Source organism: Heterocephalus glaber, unplaced genomic scaffold (assembly GCF_053883595.1).
Source record: "Heterocephalus glaber isolate CG9 unplaced genomic scaffold, H.glaber_assembly_v1.0 deba00001719, whole genome shotgun sequence".
In the NCBI taxonomy this organism is placed as follows: domain Eukaryota; kingdom Metazoa; phylum Chordata; class Mammalia; order Rodentia; family Bathyergidae; genus Heterocephalus; species Heterocephalus glaber.
In genome coordinates this window covers 3082450-3103866 of record NW_028258432.1, presented here as the reverse complement: position 1 = coordinate 3103866, position 21417 = coordinate 3082450, and the positions used below count along the sequence as shown (strand labels likewise).

At 39.5% G+C, this 21417-nt stretch overlaps 1 protein-coding gene across 3 annotated transcripts in view; it reads left to right on the top strand.

Moving 5' to 3' along the window:
• Micu2 (mitochondrial calcium uptake 2) overlaps positions 1-13342 on the top strand; it is a 126674-nt gene extending 113332 nt beyond the window's left edge. For 2 of the 3 annotated variants that reach the window (XM_021236362.2, XM_004854858.3), the window contains 5 exons: positions 2474-2571; positions 6366-6537; positions 11003-11111; positions 11523-11680; positions 12663-13342. In XM_021236362.2, the coding sequence (XP_021092021.1) occupies positions 2474-2571; positions 6366-6537; positions 11003-11111; positions 11523-11680; positions 12663-12767 (642 nt within the window). In that variant the 3' untranslated portion in view covers positions 12768-13342. The remainder of the gene's footprint in view (positions 1-2473; positions 2572-6365; positions 6538-11002; positions 11112-11522; positions 11681-12662) is intronic. The other variant, XM_004854859.2, reaches the window with a different exon arrangement.
• Positions 13343-21417: the final 8075 nt, after the last annotated feature.

Below are 21417 nucleotides of genomic sequence, written 5' to 3'. Positions count from 1 at the left end.
AAAGAGTGAAAAGACAACCTATAAAATGGGAAGGATACTTACAAGCCATATGTCTAATAAAGTTCTAGTATCAGAACTCTCGCTCTCAACAACAAAAAGAACCCAACTAAAAACTTAGCAAAGGATTTGAATAGACATGTCTCCAAAAAAAGTATATATGAAAAGCCAGCAAAAAAATGAAAAGTGTACAACATCATTCATGATTAGGGCAATACAGTTAAAACCATTGTGAGACAACACACTGCCCAAGTGACTAAAGCTTGAAACTGCTGACAACACCAAGTGATTGCAGGGAGCCAGAGAAACTAGGTCACTTCTCCATCTCTAGTGGGCATATAAAATGATACTGCCACTTTGGAAAACAGTAGCTGTGCTCCCGAGCGTCTATCCCAGAGAAATGAAAACCTGTATTCATACAAACATAAGTGAATGTTCATAACAGCTTTATTGTAATGGCCCAAACCAGAACAGGTGAATGGTGGAACTGTGGTAGTCGATGCCATGAAGTATCACTGCAATAAAAAGAAACAGATGACAGCAAACTAGATGAATCTCCAGAGAACTATGCTCAGAAAATAATCAGTACGGACAGTTATGTATTGAATGATTCCATTTTATAACATTTTTGAAATGACAGAACTGTAGATATGAGTAATTGATTAATTGGCAGAGGTTAGAGGGTGGAAATGGGGGAAACTGAGGTGCGTATAAAAGGGCACTGTGGAGAGTCTGTGATGAGGGTCTGTCCTGTGGGTTGCTGACTGTGGGGTTGTTCTGTAGCCTCATCACCGCTGGAAGAAGCTGAGCCAAGGGGTGAGACATCTTGCATTATTACTGACAAGTGCAGGTGTACCGACAACTACCACAGAACACCCAGTTTTAAGAAAAGACTCCTGGGGAAGATCCCTTTGCTCCTTGGGTTCTGTGTTCTAAACTGGGCTCTGTCTCTGCCTAGTTTGTTCTTTTTTCTGTTTCTTGGTGCAGTGGCTCTGTAGGGCTCTCATGCCGTATCTTTTCCTTATACGCTCTGTTCAAACCTTCTCTTTGCACAAATGAGATTTCCCGTGTTATGCTTCCCACTTTATCTGGAAAAAATTTATCTTTCTCCCCCTGGTTGGGACATGTTGCATTTTGATCCACCCTCCTGTGGATCGGTGGGAGAGAAACAAGGGAGAAAGGGAGCCCCCTAGAGGAAAAGGTAGGGAATCACAGCCTTGAACAGACACTAGCAAGAAATAGACCGATGCCGCTCCCTGGAGGATCACGCTTCTGTCCTTTCTGTGGCCCCATTCTACGACTTAGAGCTCAGCCCACTCCACTTCTCACAGTGTACCCAACACTGTGGGCTTCGAGTTGTGTCCTCAGCCTAGCACAGTGCCCAGGGAGGTTGTAAGCCTCGAAGCTCTTCCTCAGGCTGCTCAGCTCCCCTCAGGTAAGGCAGGAGCTTCTCCCAGGGCCTTCTGTGACTTCTCTCAAGGCTGTCTTCCTCTCCATCTACTTACTGCTAAATTGAATGTTTTAATGAAATAAAGCAATCGATAACCTCAGTGTCATAATCCTACATCTCCCTTCTGTTTCTGAGAAGTAGGTGTTGGGCAGGATTAGGAGACATGATGGACCAACCTACACCTGAATCCAATGTTTCTTTCTCAGACTGAGCCTTTTCAAAATATTTGGCTTAAATTTGTGTATCCTGTTATTTGGCTGTGGATGATAATTTTTACTGGTTTTATTTTTCTTTTTGTTGTTTATTAAGAAATTGAAGAAGGAAGAACCTACAAATCTGCCTCACTCACTGTCTTTAATGCAATTCTCATTATTAGTTTTTTTGGGGGGTGGTTTTTTTTGGGGGGGTACCAGGGATTGAACTCGGGTCCTTGCACTTGCACAGCAGGCTGCAAAACCACTGAGCTAAATCCCTGGCCCCTCATTATTAGTTTTGTATTTAGGAAAACCAAGTGTTTGGCCTGGTGTGGTGGCACACATCTGTAATCCCAGCAATTGGGAGGCTGAGACAGGAGGATCCCCTCAAGGTTGAGGCCAGCAGGCTACCTAGTGAGTTCAAGGTCAGCCTGAATTACAGAGTGCAGCCCTGCCTCAAAAAACAGGACCAAAAAAAAGGAAAAACAAGTGTTTATAATATTTGTAACATTCAGCAAAAGGTGAAAGACTCCTACATTAATTTTCTCAGTGCTATTCACTAAAAGATATCTAGAGATTTTGTTTCCTGCTTACATCCACAGAGTATTTCTAGCCCTCCTGCTTGAGCAAAAATGATTACAGAAAAATGCTATGTAAAGTTACAGACAGAAAGAATGATTGTCTCCCCATCTTTTCCACCATTTTTGTTCCCCCGCAACAGTAATTTCTGCATATTATCCCAAAAGTTTGAGTCTACAAGGTTCCATTTTTGTCTTTCTGAATTATTACTTGAAATTTTTAATAATTTTGAAATTATGTGAAATTTTCATAGGGTCAAACAATGAAAGAATCTGAAATTGACACAACCCTTCAGATGCGTTTCTTTGGAAAAAGAGGAGAAAGAAAACTTCATTATAAAGAATTCCGAAGGTAAATTTGAATGCTTATATTTACTTTGGGGAATTTCAGAGGTAAGCATTGAAGCCGGGCATGGTGACACATACCTGTAGTCCCAGCTCTTGGGAGTCCGAGTCAGGAGGATTGCTGTGAGTTCAGGGCCAGCCTGGGCTATATAGTGAGACCCTGTCTCAAAAAAAAAAGAGGAAAAATACAAAAGAAAGAATATAGTCACTTCCTAGAACAATAGACAATAAAACTAAAAACTATTTGTGGATATATATTTGTCTCTGAGAACTAAACCTGTAAAATACAAACTAAAGTTACTATGCTGTAAAAATTCTAACCTATTATGAAAGTAAATGTCTGTCTTATAAAATGCAGTAATTCTTGTTAGTAACGTAATGTTTGTAACTAAGAGAACTGCCCCTAATGCCAGTTTGTTCTTAATGAAAACTAGATTAGCCCAACAGTGGACCTCTGTCCTGTCTTCATCTTTGGGTCAGGTGGGTATGATTCTCTGAGGGGGCCAGGACTGGCTGATCTTGACTGGACTGAGGCATTGCAGTCTGTCAGTGGTTTGGCTAGAAGGTAGCTCTTATAGGACGGTCACAGCTGAGATAACTCAGCTCTGCTCCATGCAGTCTCCGACTCCATAGCACAAAGTATGGCAACCCTTTTCTGCGAAGGACGGAATGGTAAGCATGGTCTTTGTCAGAACCACACTACTCTACTATTGTAGTGTGAAACCTTCCATAAGCAGTGCATTAATATGCAAATATGTCTATGTTCCAGTACAGCTTTAAGCTAACATTAATTTTAACCAATTTATCTAACTTCCCTGAGCACATCTTTTTATCTGTAAGATGAGAATAATAGTACTTACATTAGATGTCTCCTGTTTATCTTCTTTCCAATGAGAATAACTCCACACAAAACAAGAGTGTCTCTCCCTGTACCACTCCACTCAGCAGTCTCAGAACAGAGACCACAAAACAGTACAGAATGGCAGAAAACACGACTGTGCGAGGCAGGAGACCGGCACCTTGTTCAGCTCAATGCAGTTGAATAAAGACTTAATGAGTGCACACCATGTGCTAGTAGGCATCAGGCCCTATGTCAAACACCAAGGGTAGTCCCTTCTGGGGACCGTGTCGTAAACATCCAGAAGTCACTATAGTCAACATTTTCACCAATTAAAATACAGTTTAATAGCACAGAATGCCACTCATTTAGGATGCCCTTTGTTGAAAGTTGGAGATAGGGCAGAGGAGGAGGCTTCTGTACTGCTGTCCCACTGCTCCCAACACAGAGGAGGTGAGCCACACAGGCACCAGCAGCACACCCACCCCTGGATGAAATGAGAAGGCACATAAACAAGCCTCAGAACCAGACTTCCGGATCACCTACAGCAACCCCAAAGGGAAATGAGATGGAAGAGCCTGATACTCAACCACCTGGACCCACTGAACTGGGAACGAAAGAGGATCTGGGAAAAATGAAATCAGAAATAATTTCTCAGATAATCTAACAGCAGAGATTGTGCCCATAGTGCAAGACATGATTAATAAATCTAGAGAGGACACAGATAAAAAAATAGAGGAGCTGAGGAGCATGATGGAATCCCAACATGGGAAACAAATGGAATCCGTAAAACAGATGCAAACAGATTTCCAGATTAAAAACTCCAGGGGCCGGGGATTTAGCTCAGTGGTTCTGGCACCTGCCTTGCAAGCACAAGGTCCTGAGTTCGATCCCCAGTACCAAAAAAAAAAAAAAAAAAACCCATTGAAAGTCTACACAGCAGAATGAGCCAATGTGAGGACAGAATTTCAGATATAGATGATAAAATTGCAGTTAGTGACCAGGAAAAGAAAAATTGCTTTAAAATTGTAAGGGACCACAAGAAGTCAATCCAGTAGCTGCTAGACGATGCAAAGAAGAATAACATAAGACTGATGGGAGTCAATGAAGAAACAGGAGAGAGTGCAGACAACATAAAAAAACTATTCACAGAAGTGATGGCAAGAAAACTTCCCAAGCAAAGGAAAAGAACTTGACATACCGATAAATGAGGCATATAGGACACCAACTAGCCTTGATCAAAAAAAATCTACACATAAGCATATAATTGTTAAGATTCCAGAAACCCAACAGAAGAACAAAATTCTACAAGCAGTTAGAGAAAAGAAACAAATCACATACAAAGGAAAGCCCATCAGAATCACTGTAGACTTCTCAATGCAAACCCTCAAGGGAAGAAGAGCTTGGAGTGATTTTTTCAAGCCCTAAAGGAAAACACCCTCCAACCCAGATTGATGTATCCTGCAAAACCATGTTTCAAAATTGATGGAGAAATAAGATACTTTCATGACAAAGAGCACCTTAGGAACTTCATGATAACCAAACCAGCACTCCAAAAAATTTTAGACAATATCCTAGGAAAAGACAATGGGGATCACAGTCCCAGGAAGCCCAGCAAAATGAATCCATTGGACACAACAAGAAATTAAACGCAAAGGGGGAGAATGCAACAAAAGGAAAAAGTCATGACAATGATAAGTCAATATGTATCAGTTATAACCATCAATGTTAATGGTCTCAATTCACCAATCAAAAGAAATACACTGGCAGAATGGGTCAAGAAACAAGATCCAACAATATGCTGTATACAAGAAACACATTTAATTCAAAAAGAAACTCATAGACTGAAAGCTTTAGATAAAATTCTGTTTTGACCCAGAAAGAAACATGGCATTGAAAAACCTATATATCTAACACATTTTGAAAATGTTGTAAATAACAAACTTGTTACTTACCACATAGGCACCTAAGATCAAACTCTTCCTTTGCACTTTTAAGAGTTATACAGACAGTGTACAACCTAAAGCAAGTAATTTTTTAGCATTGGAAATTTTCCTCCCACTGGACTGTGCCTCATATACATACATAACATACAACTTATGTATGTATATGAGAGATAGCACAGATCCTTGACCATGTGGAAGAGTGAATAAAGGAGTATGCAACATATTAAAACTTGCAGAAATCATAATACTTTTCCCATGATTTAGGTCGTAAGTAAATCAAGTGCAACCTTTCTGGGTACTTGTTCAAAGAAAATAATGTTTAATTTGATACCCTTTCAAATTGTACCTTTCTCAGGAAGCTATTGATGACAGTTTGATCAAAACGCCATGTTGGTTCTATAAGAAGGAAATGTTGAGTCACACAGATATGTGCTATTGTCCAAAAGAGTATAACTAGGCAGACCTAAGCTTTTGATGCAAAGCTATTGATCAACTTTGGTATCTGAAATATACTCAGAGCTATTAATTATGATTAACATTCTACAAGCAGAGTCTCACCCTAGTTTTAAATTTTTCTGATTATTAATAATGTTCTATAGGGGTTGGGGATTTAGCTCAGTGGTGCCGCCGCCTACCTTGCAAGCACAAGATCCTAAGTTTGATCCCAGGTACCCCCCAAAAATTTAAAAATAACATCTCTATATTGAAAAAATTGTTTTCTGTGGAATTGTATTTAATCTGGATGTATCAAAGCAACATTTTACATATTTTTAAGTGTTTATCAAAATGTAGGTTCCCAAGTAAAATTTGCACAGACAAACTGAGCATAATAAATCACAGATTGGAGCAGACATTGGACTTCATTGTTGCGTTCTCTCTCTCCCCCACAACCCTTTGTTTACCATATCCAGAGACCAGCCACAGAGTAGGTACTGGTAATAGTGAAAGTGCCTTGCAGTCCCATTACAACATTAAGGTGGAATGTCACTCTTGTCAATTTTGTATTTTAATATTTAGATTTATGGAAAATTTACAAACAGAAATTCAAGAAATGGAATTCATTCAGTTTTCCAAAGGTTTGAATTTCATGAGGAAAGAAGACTTTGCAGAGTGGCTACTTTTTTTCACTAACACCGAAAATAAAGACATTTATTGGAAAAATGTAAGAGAGAAGTTGTCAGCAGGAGAGGTTAGTATGCCCTTTTCTTATGCATGTGATAAAGATGAAATAAGACACTTTATACAATTAAAGTAACATCTAAATTAACGAACAATGTGCTACTCAATATTATGGAAGTATGAAAATGGGGAAACATCTTCCATATACTATTTTCCTGCAAATGAGCTGTTGCCTAAGAAGAATCAGTGTAAGATCTGTGTATTTGCAGTTCCACTAGTATCAGGAATAAGACAAGAATCCACTGTCACCACTACAATTGAATATTGTTCTGGAAACCTTAGCCAGGCAAATAAACAAGACTTCTAAAACGACTACAGTAATTTGAAAGGAGGTACACTTCTCTTTGTTTGCATATGATGTGATTATATGCCTACAGAACCCAGGAGTATCCAGTTTAAAAACTATTAGAAAACAGTAAGAATTCAATAAAGTCATATTACAATGCAAATATAGAAAAAGCAGCTGTCCTATGTATAGATTTCAAGTTAATAAAAACATGATGTGTATATGTACATGGATGTGTTTCTATGAAATGTATGAAATGATGATCACCGAACCATTAACAATGATAACGTATGGCAGTGAGATTTCAAGTGATTTTTATTTTCTTTATACTTTTATGTGTTGTTCCAAAAGAAATTTTGGAATGGATATGTATTTTTATATAACTTTTTTTTTAAACTTTCTAATGTGAGGGGAGAGATAAAATATAATGGAAGATCGTATTTGTGATTGCAATAGAAATATATAAAATTAGAAATAAACAACAAAAAATATATGGAGAAAGATTTTACAACCTTGATATTTATAAAGCTTATCTAATTACAGAGAATTCCCTATTACTGATAGGCAGTCTTGGTAGTATAAATATAGCTGTTCCTCCCTTCAGCTGGTTGATAAATGTAATGATTATAGTAGTCAGAACACCCCACGTTTGCCACAATTACAGGTTAACCCTGAAATCCCCATGGCTAACACAATAAAAGTTTCTTTTCCAATACTGCTACATCTCTCTTGTGGGCTGGTGGAAGGCCCTGTCCACACAGGCTCAGGGACCAGACTCTCCAAGGCTCTGCCACCTTGAAGCTCCATCCTTTGGAAGAACACCATCTTCAGAGGCCGTGGCAAGAAAAGGAAGGAAGGAATCACAGTCCAGCAGTGAAGTATTTGGGCCTGGACACATCCTATAACAATGGGCTGTAGGTCAGAGTGATCACGTAACTCCACCTAAGTGCATGGCAATAAAGAGGTGTAGTCCTCCATACATACAGGAATCAGAAACAGGAAAACTCCAATGGGTCACAACAAAAATACCACTGGATTCTTGTAAGGGAACTAGACAAGCCATTAAAAGTTAATATAAAGACAGTATCAAGATATTGAAGTGTGTTACCAAACTTAGTAACTAAAGCAGTTTCTGACAATGAATTGAACAGAATATGATGTCCAAAAATAGATTCAAATACTCTGAAAATTTAGTAAATGTATTACCAAACATTATAGTATTTCAGATTAGTTGGTTAAAAGGATTATTAACAAATGGCAGTAGGAAAATTCACTGGCCATCTGAGGGAAAAGATGAACACAAATCTCTATCTTATTCATTGCTCCAAAATAAATTTCAAATGGATCAAAATTAAATCTTAAAGAGAAAAATGAAACTGAATTAATATAGGAAAAAGCTTGGAAACATTGTATCATCTTAGAATGGGACATACAAACATAGATAAATATCTCTTTAAGCAAAATCCAGAAGCTTTTAAGGAAAATTGAGTAAATTACTACTTACAAATTATAATTTTGTTGCCTTCCCTCATCCTCCCCCTAATTCTAATCAAAGTCAAAAAAAAAAGTTAACAAAATAGGAAGAAGGTATATTAGTTTCACATGTAATACAGCAAGCAGTCTCCTTAATTTATCCTGGGATTTTTAAAAATCCATAGGAGGGGCTAGGGATTTAGCTCAGTGGTTCCACCACCTGCCTTGCAAGAGGAAGGATCCGAGTTCGATCCCCGGCACCAAAAAAAAAAAAAAAAAAATCCGTAGGAATCTAAAACTATAAACAGTCCTAGATATTTCCCTATTTAATATATATTAAAATTCTGAAAATCAATATGGTAATAACTGCAAAGTGTCCGAGAATTTATCTATTTACAAGTTAGCCTGCATGGTTTTGTGGATGCCTGTAGAAAACATAAGACTACTGGGTCAGAGACAAAAACTATCCTATCTTAACAGCTGCATAAGCTTTGCATTTGGGTCAGCTCCCCCTTGCCTTTCAAGTCCTACGACAGTGATGGTGAGAGACCCAAGTGCCTGCTGCTGTGCAGCAGCTCACATAGCATCCCTGCAAAGGAGTCTCATCTCAGCAAGTCCAAGTCTCAGAACTGGCAGCAAGCGAGCCTTCCCAACCTCTCCTGCAGAGGGAGGCAAAACATTGACCATACTGGGCAGGAAGCAGAGTCCCCCGCTCCCAAGGAAGGAACTGCATATTCAAGACTGCCCATTTCACAGTCATCCTTGGAAAGACAGGAGTAAAATGACAGTTGGCACGTCTGTTGGAAAGACATACAGAAACATGACAGCCCTGAAGAATTGCCTCATGCAATAAGAGGTCACCTAACAGCCATTAGAAATCTGGAGGAAGGACATAAAGAAGACCCAAGAAAAGAAAGCATAGATAACTCATAAGCATGTGAAAAGTACTGAACTTCATGCACAAAGATATACAAATCCAAACACTGAGAACATACCATCCTTCACCTGTCAGAAGAGCAAACGTCAGACAGGTTGCACCCAGCGCCTGCTTTCAGGTCTGATGCAGAGAAATACCTCCTCAGTCAACTGTACTGATGAATAAGCTGTTTAAAAAAAAGCCATGTGTAGAAATGGGTGGATAAGGTGTTCTCACTGTAAGACAGTGTGTGTGTGTGTGTGTGTGTGTGTGTGTGTGTGTACAAGCTTTTATATGAGTACAGTATTTCCAGAAGCATACTCAGGCCATCATTGCTTTACCTCTGGGAAATTAACTGGGGACCAAAAGGGGAAGGTTTTTCATTATTTATCCTTTGTTCTCTTTGAATTTTTATCACACACACATATTACTTCTTCAGATATTTAATTAAAATTTTCAGCCAGGCATGGTGGCACATACCTGTAACCCCAGCACACTGGGAGGCTGAGGTAGGAGGATCACAAGCTCTTAGTGAAACTCTGCCTCAAAATAAAAAAGAGCTGGAGTTGTAGCTCAGTGCCAAGTGTTCAATCGTCAATATGCCCCAAAATTTTTTATTAAAATTTTTAAAAATAAAAATTTCAAAATTCATGAAAGCTAAAAGCAGTAAAATCTGAATAAGACCCCATATGTACAAAGTGCATGATCCTGAAGGTTCCTAGAAAGATACTTTTTTAAGCAAGGAAGGATTTACTTTCAAATTAAGAATTTTCATATTATTTTTGGTTTTTAATGGAAAAACTAGTCCGTTAACCTTTTTGTTTTGTTTGGGGGTTTTTTCTGGCAGTGCTAGGGATGAAACCCAGGGCTTTGTACGCGCTAGCCAAGCACTATACCACTGAGCTACACCCAGGGCCCTTTGCTTTTGTTTCTAAGTATATAGGTTTTGAAGTCCATTGAACCAAGGTTCAAATCCTGATTATTCTGTGTAGTAGACCCTCGTCAAATAACCCCTTTATGCTAAGATCATACAGACAGTAAATGGCAAAACTGAAATTTCAACATAGGTCCATCTCCAAAGCCCAGTGCTCCTATTCAGTGCTGTGTCCGCTGATAAAGCTATGCAGATTGGGAGCATTTAACAGAGTGTGTTATTTTCCTTGAGCTGCCATAACAAAGTACCACACACTGGTCAGCTCAAACAACAGCGCATTGTTTTGGAGCCCAGAATCAGGGTGCCAGCAGGCCATCATCTGGCGAGGCCCCTCTTCAGCTTGCATGTGGCACCTTCTCAGTGTGTCCTGTATGGCCTTTCCTTGTGCACATACAGGAGAGTAAGCGAGCCTGGCGATGAGCGGGCTCTGACAGCTCTTCCTCTTGAGATACTAGTCTCATCAGATTAGGGCCCTACCATGTGACTTCATTTCACCTTCATTACGTCCACATAGGCCCTTTCTCCAGATAAAGTCACACTAGGGATTAGGGCTTTAAGATGTGAGTCAGTATGAGACACTGTTCAGTCCATCGCCCAGGGCCACCCCAGGGTTTGCACTGTACAACTCCACGAGACCCCATATACATGGTGTCCCACCTCCACAGCCATCCACAGAGGCCCTGCCAGCTCTTCTCTCATGGTTGCTGTTGAGCTCTAAAACCTTAAATTCTGTTAGTCTGTGTCTTGAACTTTTTAGTAGACTTGCTTAGATCTAAGTTCATATGCTTTATGATAGAAGACTACAGTTATATTAATAAGATTAATGTATTTATAAAATTGTAATAAAACCTCTTTATTTTTATTAGAGCATTAGTTTGGATGAGTTCAAGTCATTTTGCCATTTTACAACCCACTTGGAAGACTTTGCTATTGCCATGCAAATGTTTAGCTTAGCTCATCGACCTGTCAGACTAGGTAAGATATAAAAATCATTTCACTCTGTTCTTCAACGGAATGGTACCAACCACAGAGCCAGTTATCAGTAAAATAATTGGCCTTTTAATTCAGTGTGGTCATTCTAGATTTACAACACCAACAACTTATTTAACAGTTACTCTATTTGCTATTATTTTCTTGTTCTTCTAAAAAGGAGAAGAAAATGCCTAAATATGTGATTAAAGCTTAAATTAAAACAGCTTACTTATCTTAGTTACTTTCATTACATTTCTGAACCAAATTTATGCTTTGAATGCATTTGTGATGAGTATTTTTGTGTTTTACTTCCCAAATAATAAAAAATTTGTTACTTCTCAACTAATGAAAATTTAGATTAATTCCACCTAGACTATTTCACCTGGCTGATGTGGTTTATGTTTTATTTTATAGCAGAATTTAAGAGAGCAGTGAAGGTAGCTACAGGACAAGAGCTTTCAAACAATATTTTGGACACCGTCTTCAAGATCTTTGATTTGGATGGTGATGAATGCCTTAGCCATGAAGAGTTTCTTGGGGTGTTAAAAAACAGGATGCATCGAGGTTTATGGGTAACATGTTTGGAGCTTTATAAAAACTGCATGTTTATATATTATTAACAATGATATTAAACCTAGATTAACCTAGAATTTGAGCAAATAGTCTTAAATGAAATTTTAATAGCTTATAAAGAGATTAATAATTGAAATACTGAAATATGTTTTACATAAAATGAGATGCAACATTTTGGTTTTTAAAAAAATACAGATCTAATAGAAATCACTACTTAAAAATCTTAGGATTTGACTTTGGGCTCTGTATTTATACACCTAGATTCAAATTCTTGCTCTACCATTTATTAACTGCTGAGTCTTGCAAAGCTACTTAATTTTTAATTTTTTGAGCTCAGATTCCTCATCTATCTAGTGAGAAAACTAATAGACTCTACGAACAAGAATTATTATGAGAATTAAGTGTGTAGTGACTGAGATACATAAAGTAAATGTTAGCTTTTTTTTTTTTTGGTTCCCGGAATCAAACTTGGGACCTTGTGCTTGCAAGGCAGGCGACAGAACCACTGAGCTAAATCCCCGGCCCAATGTTAGCTATTCTTATTTGCTCAAATTCACAAATTGCCCTAATAACTGTGGGGCAGATCAAAGTCAGAGTTGTATTTAGATTTGAATCAGCTAGAAGCATTCTCATGAAAGAAATCTGCACCGGGAAAATGAGGGTTCAAAGAAAACGTACACAACAGGTAGGCGGGGAGGCCAGAAGGAAGGACAGGGTAATAAAGAATGTGATGTCCATGTCTTTGAAGACAGAGCTTTTCAACTTATAACTTAGAAACCAAATTGAATTCCTATAGCAACTATAGGAGAAGTACAGGAAACTAACAAATACGATTTTCATTAACAACCCTTTTACACCACAGTACACCTTCAGCTTTTCTTTGGAGGAATGTGGGAAGGAAATGAGCTGTAACATAATGTACATATGTAATTATTTTGGCCATGAAGAGAAGGACCCTTAATGCTTACTTTTTATTCACAGGTACCACAACAACAGAGTATACAAGAATACTGGAAATGTGTGAAAAAAGAAAGCATTAAAGGAGTAAAAGAAGTCTGGAGAAAAGCTGGGAAAGGCCTTTTTTAAAAAGAGATAACACAGAAATTATGTTGCTCCAAATGTCAGGATCTGAGATTTTTTTTCCACAGCATTAGCTGCTTTCCTGAAGTCCTCATTGATTTCCTTTGTAATATAAAAATGCTATGTACCTGCTTTCTGATTCAATGATTTCTTGATATGTTTTCATTAAAAAACAGTGGAAAGAAAGGGAACTACAATACCATTTTACAAAAACAAACACTGGATTCTTTCAGAAGGCCTAAATTCTAAGTAACATTTTATGCTTTGGTAAGACACCTAGTTGCTGAATTCTTAGAAGTGCCTGATACACTTTCTGGAAAGGTAGTGCTTGCTTTGGCAGCACATACACTAAAGTTGGAAGAGCAAACAAAGCACCTGACTCACAGGCCAGTATCAATTCCAGAAGTTGTGGTATTCCTAGTAGGATAAATGAAATTAAAAACTGATTTCAGATTTCTTGCATTGGTATTATAGCTAATAAATTTCTTGTATGTTTTATTTCAGTTAGCTGTATATTGTCTTAAAATAATATGTAAATGTCAGTAATGAAATCAAAATAAAGTGCATAGATACAAAAAATATTCAGGTGCTTTTTACTTGTGTATATTTAACTACATTTTTTAAAAAAGGTTTTTTTCACTTTTTCTTCACTTCCCAATCTCATTAGTTTATGTTCTTAAAAACCATCACAAGGCTGGACATGTAGCTTCAAGCACTTGACTGGATGGCTACAGACCCTGGGTTTGATCTCTAGCACCACAAAACACAAACAAATCCTAGTATACCAAGTTCGATCCCCGGTATCCCCCCAAAAAAGAAAATAGTATACTTAGGAAAATTTTGATTGCAAGATCAGGGTCTCATGGGATATATGGTTTCTGGGAAATGTATGTTTAAAGTAGCACTAGAAATTAATTAGCATTAAAGTAAATACAGTATTATGAAAGGCATTAAAAATAAATGGTCAGGGCTAGGGATTTAGCTCAGTAGCACCATGCCAGCCTCACAAGCGCAAGGTCCTGAGTTCGATCCTTGGTACCAAAATAAATGGTCAATAAAAAGTATTAAAAACGTGCTTCTTAAAGAAATTTAAAAACCAGTGCCACTCTACAGAGAACTAGCTGATTCCAGGGCTAGCAAAAGTTTAAGATTAGCCTGAAACATCTTGTTCCTAAAACTCAGAAAGGGATCATGGAATCATGGGGAATCAAGCAGACAAAGCCAACAAAAAGGGGCTCCCCTGGCCAAAGCTGGTACAGGTTGAACATCAAAATAATGTACAATGGTACTTAAGTTCACTAACTTGATTCTCTCCACAATTCTGATCACAAACCAAGTTGGTCAAGGACCAAATCAAATTCATTGGTTAGGTTCAATGTTGATCTTATGGGGAAATTTGATTGAGTTCTTGTCCAGTTCAGTTTGTGACCAGAATCATGGAGAGAACTGAGTTCATGAACTGAGGTGCCACTGTAGTCAGGCACAGTGGCATACACCTGTGATCCTGGCTACTCAGGAGGCTGAAACAAGGAGGATCACAAGTTGGAGCCCAGCCTGGGCAACTTACCAAGACCCCATCTCAAACCCTAAAAAGGCTTGGGCCATACATCAGTGGTAGAGCACTTACCTAGCATGCATATGGCCCTGGGTTCAGTCCCTAATACTGTAAAAAAAAAAAAAAAAATAGCAGATTGGATAAAATAATCCATAAGCTTACAATGAAAATTAATTAATGGGACAAGAGAAACACCCCTTATAGTTGTTAAAGGATAATAAGGCCCTGAAATATGTTAATCTGCTAAATTGCTAACGTTCTCCCTTATAGTTTAATATTTGAGATGGACAAGTAAGTAGCAAAACTTTGCCCAATATTATAAAAGTATTTTGTTGATTAAAAAATTTTTTTTCTCTTGGTTTTTTGAGGTCAGGTCTCACTATAGGGTGGTCTTGAACTCTCCACAATCCTCCTGACTCAGCCTCCTGAGTGCTGGGATCACAGGTGTGTGCCTCTATGCCCGACTAAAAACAAGTTTTAACTCACTGTTTTAGAAATAATTACCTATGAAATAACTAATTTGTTTTTATCCCTCTAGTAAAACCCAACTAAGAAAAAAGACCAAAATGTATGCATCTGAATCCTGTTAGCCATGAAAATAATCTCGTCCCAGCTGTCCTCCCAGATGACCTCAGGATAAAGACTGGGGGTATAAAGTTAGATGTCAGCAGGGCTCCTGTGTCTTCAGTCTCCACCCCTTGGCCTTCTCCCTGCCACTGACTTTTACTGCCCTGCTTCCCACAATGAGCCGTAAGTACCAGGCCCCACAGACATGAAACCCTGACTCTCACCACACCACAGTTTCTCAAACTCCTACCCCCGGCCTTTACCACCAGCCCTCCCCTGTCCTCTTGATGACATTCCAGAAAGCAAGGTGCTGTCCGCATATGAAGGTTTTTCCACTAAACTCGAGCAGAGCATCTCTTTTTGCCAGTCTGGCTGAATACCTGCTTATCATACGCATCTAGCAAAGGGAACTGGAAAAGGTTGGAGTGAAGGAAAACAAGGAAGGAAGGTAGGGTCAGCATGGTGGTGCATGCCTGTAATGTCAGCACTCTGGGAAGCTGAGGCAGGAAGATTGCAAGTTTGAACCTAGCCTGGGCAACTTTGTGCTTTAACAAGACCCAGCTTTAAAAAAAAAAAAATGTTTTTAAGGGCTGGGAAATAGCAGTGCTAAGGTCCTGGGTTCAACCCCCAGGACAAAAAAGAAGTATGCCAGGGACTAGTGGTGTTACTTGGTGGTATAGCACTTGCCTAGTATGCTCATGGCCTGGGATTTGAACTCCAGCACAGAAAAGAAGAAAAAAAATAAACCAAAACCCTGCTAGGTACTGAATGTATAGTGGTGAGTTGCAAATGGCCTCTGCTGTCCTGGGACCAATACTCTGAAGGTGAAGACTGAAAACTAACTCAAAAGCATTGTAAGGGTGTATAATTACAAAGTGACTGTAATGCTAGAGACCAGGAGATCTTCTTTGTAAAATTAATTTTATTGGTAATTTTAGGGATACAATATAATGACATTCATCATCAATTTGCACCTTTACATAATCTCTTGGTTCTTATTTTTCCCCCTTCCCCTGCCCTCCCTTCAACCCCTCCATCCCTCCCTATTTGCAAAGACTGTTTCCATTTTTTCATTTTCTCATATTAATTCCATTCCCTTCTATCCTTTCCCCTACCCCTCCTACTTCCCCTTTGCCCCTTTTCTTCCTATTTCACATTATCTTTTATACCTTTTAGTCCTTATTTACACTTTCAGTGTCTCACACTAGAGAAACTATTCAGTATTTACACGTGTGTCCTATTTATTTCACTTAAGAGTATCACTTCAATGTGCATCCATTTAGCTATAAATGTCTCTAATTTCTCATTTTTTATGGCTGAGTAGTACTCCATCTTATAAAAAAGACCACATTTATCCAGTCTCCAGTCGGGCTGTTTCCAAGTTTTAGCTATTACAAATTGTGCTGCTATGAACATGGGTGCACATATATCCACAAAAGAAAAAGGAGACAGAGGAAAAAAAGCTTTGATTCACAAGTTGGTTGCCTGACCAAAAAAGGACACCACTGAGCAAGTTACTCCAAAAAGTGTTTATACCTAACGTTTTTCATCGATAATATGTGAAAGTTGTGATAAATTAAGAGCTATTGCTATAATTTGGATCTAGAATGTCCCTCAGAGGCCTACATGTTGGTCCCTAGATGTCTTGCTACTGGAAGGTGGTAGAACCCTCAGGAGGCAGAGCCTAGTGGGAAGACAATAAATAGGTGGCTGGAGGTGTGCCCTGGAAGCAGTGCTGGAACCTCAGCTCCTCTCTCTTCTCTTCTTTCCTCTTTCTCTCTCTTCTTCCTCCTCTTCTTCCTCCTCCTCCCATTCCCCCCACCCCCACTTCTCTCATTACTTCCTGGCTCCCATGAAGTGGGCAGTTTCCTCTACCACGCTCTCCCAGTGTGATGTTCTGCCTCACTGCAGGCCCAAAGCAATAGGGCCAAGCAACCAGAGACTGAAATCTCCAAAACCATGAGCCCAAATAAAACCTTCCTTCTTTTCAGTTTATTGCCTCAATTATTTTGTTATAGTCAAGGGAACCTGATAAACACAGCTATGGAAAAGATTTTAATTTGATTTATATACTTTATTCTTTCTCCTCCTTGGGCATGTTTTAGATGTTCATTATTGTGAGTCTAGGGATTTGTGTGAGCAGAGAGGAGCCGGCAAGATCCTCTGCTTCCAGCCTTTGAATTCTAGGGTTTCTTTTTCTGAGCCCATAAGTACCCCCCATTCCTGCTGCCTATCACCTCTGCCAATGTGATGCATAAGCAGGGAGTCAAGAGGAAAAGAAAAACTGCAGGGCTTATGCTGCAGTGCTGGCAGTGCCTTGAGGACTTCTCCAGTCTTCAACTTCCCTGCCAAATTCATCCTAAAGTAATAAAGATCCAACATCAACCAATGCACGTGCTGAGCTCTGGACAGGTAAAGAGAAATGTTCCACACTGAAAAGGAGGACTTCCCACTCTGTAATCGATCCCACATCCTCCCACACTGCCTCTTAAGCAGCAGATATTTAACTCTAAATCGGAACTTTACTGTGAAGAAATTTCCCTGATATTTCTTGAGGACTTCCTTTGTACTTACAAAGTCAAATGCACAGGCCTTTTGATGCAAACAAGCGCACAGATCTATAGACAAGGGCAGCATAGGACAGGTGAGGTTCTGAGTTTTATTTAGTAGAAATCGCACATCCTCAAAAGTCAGGATCCAAACTGACACTAATAACAACTTGATGCCACTGAATAACTGAGACAAATGGATAAAATGCAAGGAGAAAGATAAAAGGATCTTACAAACCACTCCGCAGTAGTGTTACAGCAGATTTAAAAGCAGCCAATACCAAAGCTCCGCAAGATGGCACTCTTGCTCTTCCAAAAATTTATTTTGCTTGGGCATTGAGCGTGATCCTTAATAGGAAAATCAAGCATACAGTAAGAAAGATATACAGTAAATTACAGAATATGTCAAGGACTACTTGAAAGGAAATATTGTGGGGCACTTTCGACTATCATGTCTTAGTTAAATATTAGCCAGCTTTTAAATAAATGAGCACAATGCTTTACCACATTTCCCATTAGCACGAGTCATTCATGTTTGGTTACTTTGGGTGAGGAAGAAAATTAAACATTGGGGCCTCAAGCAACACCTTTTTATAGGTGAGGTTATTTCTTCAGCATCATCAATACCAATGCCTTACTGAAACCTACTCTGTCTATGCACTCTGCTAGGGCTAGTTTTCATTCTAGGAAAGTTATCTTTCCAAGAAGATGAAATGGGAGACAATATTTTGCTAGTAACATCTGGATTTACATCATATTTGGAAGTATTCGATATTGGGGGAAAAATTTTAATAACTCCTAGAAAATAAAACCTTCTAAAAGCACATTAATAACTCTTATGCTTTGCAGAATGTTGTATGAGCTCTCCCCATTAAAAATTTTATCTGAAGAGGACTAAAGGAATGATCATTTCAAATAATAAAATTTAGAAATAGCATGAGTGTCCAACACCATGAACATGGATAACTACATTGTACTGTAACTGTACAATGGGATGTAGATAGCTGTGTGAATGGAGAAAGAATAATTAAGTTACACAGAGTTGCTGTCTAACTAAACTACTGCCCCTCCATTCAAGCCCCTTTCGCACACCTTGGGCTTGGTGACCTCTGGACAGAGACCCACACAGCCCAGCTCCCCTTTGCCCTACAGGGTCGTAGAGAGAAGCTGCCATCCAGAGGGGGAGCCCTGCCTTGTTGTGTCCAGTAGGGTCAGCGGGGTTTGTGTCCAGGCATGGCTTTCATCCCTGCGGCCCTTGGTACCAGCCTCCAGCTCTTTGTTTTTTTCCCTCCCAGAAACAGCCTCATTGTGAGCCCTTCCTTCCCCCCAGCCCAGGCTCTCCACCAGCCTGCAGCAACCCCCACCAAGACTGTAGACTCCAAAGCCCAGCCTCATCCCTCTGCGCCAGCCCTAGCACTGATTGGTAGCTGCTTCCTGCAAGGGCTTTCTCTGCACCACCCCAGCGCCCTCTTTGATTTTTAAGTTCCCCTATACCTATTTAACCACTCTTTCTATTACATTTTCTCTGTTCAAATACTTAATGTAGATTGACTGCCTCAATGACCATGTGCCTGGAAATATAGATACATGTGGGTTACATAGATAGATGGGTAGATGTACACACATATCCATATTATTACAGGCAGCTAAGTTAAATAGAAATTAATATACTGTACAGTCAGAGAGGGATTGGGCCCTCAAGGAAGTCAGCACAACAAATAAAGACATCAGGCTTGTTGCTGTAGAAGCAAGCTGGAGATAAAATGGCCAGGCCTACAGGCCTCCCTAAAATATAAACAGCATCTTGAGATTATGCTGTAAAGAGTACCCCCTGCCCCAGTAAGTCCAGACAAGTATCAGACGCCTAGGTGGGCGACCAAAGCTTTTGGACCCATCCCTTTAAAAAAATGCCTTTGTGTTTTTCATGTACTCCTGCTATGTGACTCATTTCTCTAGTGGTTTAATACAGATATTTCCCATTTAATGACCTACCTGTTTGACAGCTGTTCGGACTTAGGAGGCTTGCTGCTTGGACTTAGGACCTGCCACTTGGACTCATGACCTTTTATATTTGTACAGTTTTGTACATCTTATTTATAGAGCCTCAATGTCTTTTTTGCACAGTACACTTCATTTACACAGTAGTGTAATTTTTTCTGATTGTACTGTACATACAGTACTGTAGTTTTATGTTCTGTTATACACTACCGTACTGCATGTAGGAGTTACATACATAAAGGCAAAGTCATCAAGTTAGAGTTCCCTTTGACCATTTCTTTGTCCTGAATATTGTAATGTACATACTATATACAATTACTCATTTAGTGACCAGTTCATTTAATGACCTAGTTGCAGGAGTGGAACTCGGTTGGTAGAGGAGGAATGTCTGCATTAGCTAAGTGGCCATACTTGTTGTAATCATGTGGGTTGATCGTAGTCTGACCCACAGTGAACCCATGTTGTGACTTGCAGTACAAATTACCCCGTGTAAGGGCCTTGGTGGCTACCTTTTTGGGACCCCTCCTGTATCTCTCAGGACCTTTCTCTTAATAAACTTTTCCCACTCTTAAGATCCACTGTCCCTTGGAATTCATTCTTTGGGTGACATGAACTCAGTACATTTGTCATCTAACAGGTTGGGAATTATATTTCTCCTGTATCAGTATTAGAAAATATTAGAATATATACATGTATGCATAGAAAACTATACATCTGTAAATATATATATATTTCTTACATGTACTATATTTGCATCCATATACCATACATAAAATTGCACCTTAATCCTCACAACAAATACTATGAGGAAGATACCATTATTCCTCTTCTATAGGAAACCTGAGTCTATAATATTATGTAGCTGATAAGCAATGAACCTGGAATTTGAACCCAATCAGCCCTGACTCCATCATCTGTATTTTTTTCCACTAGGCCCTTAAGGTTGTTCACACCTTATGACTGGACCGGTTGGTCCCCCACCAACATACATGTGTTGGAAGTTTGATCCCAGTGTGAGATGTCGGGAGGTGGTGGGCCCTAGCGAAATTGGCCAGCTCACTGGTACACAGCCCCAGGAAGAACTAAGGAAGTCTTCAGGACACTGAGTTCTCACTAGACCGAGGTGTATGTAAGAGAGTGCACCTGGCTCCTAAGGCATTCTCTGGCTTCCTGGCTGGCCAAGTAGCCACATTGTCTCATTTGCACTCCTGCCTTGATGCCATCCACCCAATCTCGAGCTTTCAGCCTCTAAACCTGTGAGCTAAATAATCCTCTTTAATTGTGGGTGTGGTGCTTGGGGTCAAACACAGGGCCTTACACATGTTCAGCAAATGCCCTGCCACTAAGCTGCATTCCCAGCCTCGACACCTCTTTGCTTTACAAGTTACCCAGTTCCATGTATTTCATTATAGCAACTGAATACAAACTGGTACAGACTCCAAAGTTAGTATATCCCCAACTGTGTCCTAGGGCTGGGTTGTGGCTTGGTGGTATGGCAGGAGGCCCTAGATTCTATCCCCAGCACTGCAAAACAAAACAAAAATTGTCGTACAGCATAATCCAATCCCTACTCATCCACACATCTTTTTTGCCTTACATTGTAAATACAACATGGCAATATTGCAATAATAGCTAGAGAGGGCCAGGGATTTAGCTCAGTGGTTCTGCTGCCTGCCTTGCAAGTGCAAGGATGCGAGTTCGATCCCCAGTACCCCAAAAAAAAGAAAATGCTAGAGAATATAACCAACCATATTTAAGACTGCTTCCATAACTGAGATTATGGGAAGTTTGAAACCTGTGCAGAAAGCATGGCCATCCCTAATTCCAACATACTTGTCATTCATTGATTCAATTACTATTAGGTAGTACCTTCCATATGCCAGGCTTACCATGTAACTAGTCTTTTCTTTAAAAAGCTTATGGTTGACACACCTGTAATCCCAGCACCCAGCAGACTGAGGCAGGAAGATCACTGAGAGTTTGAGGC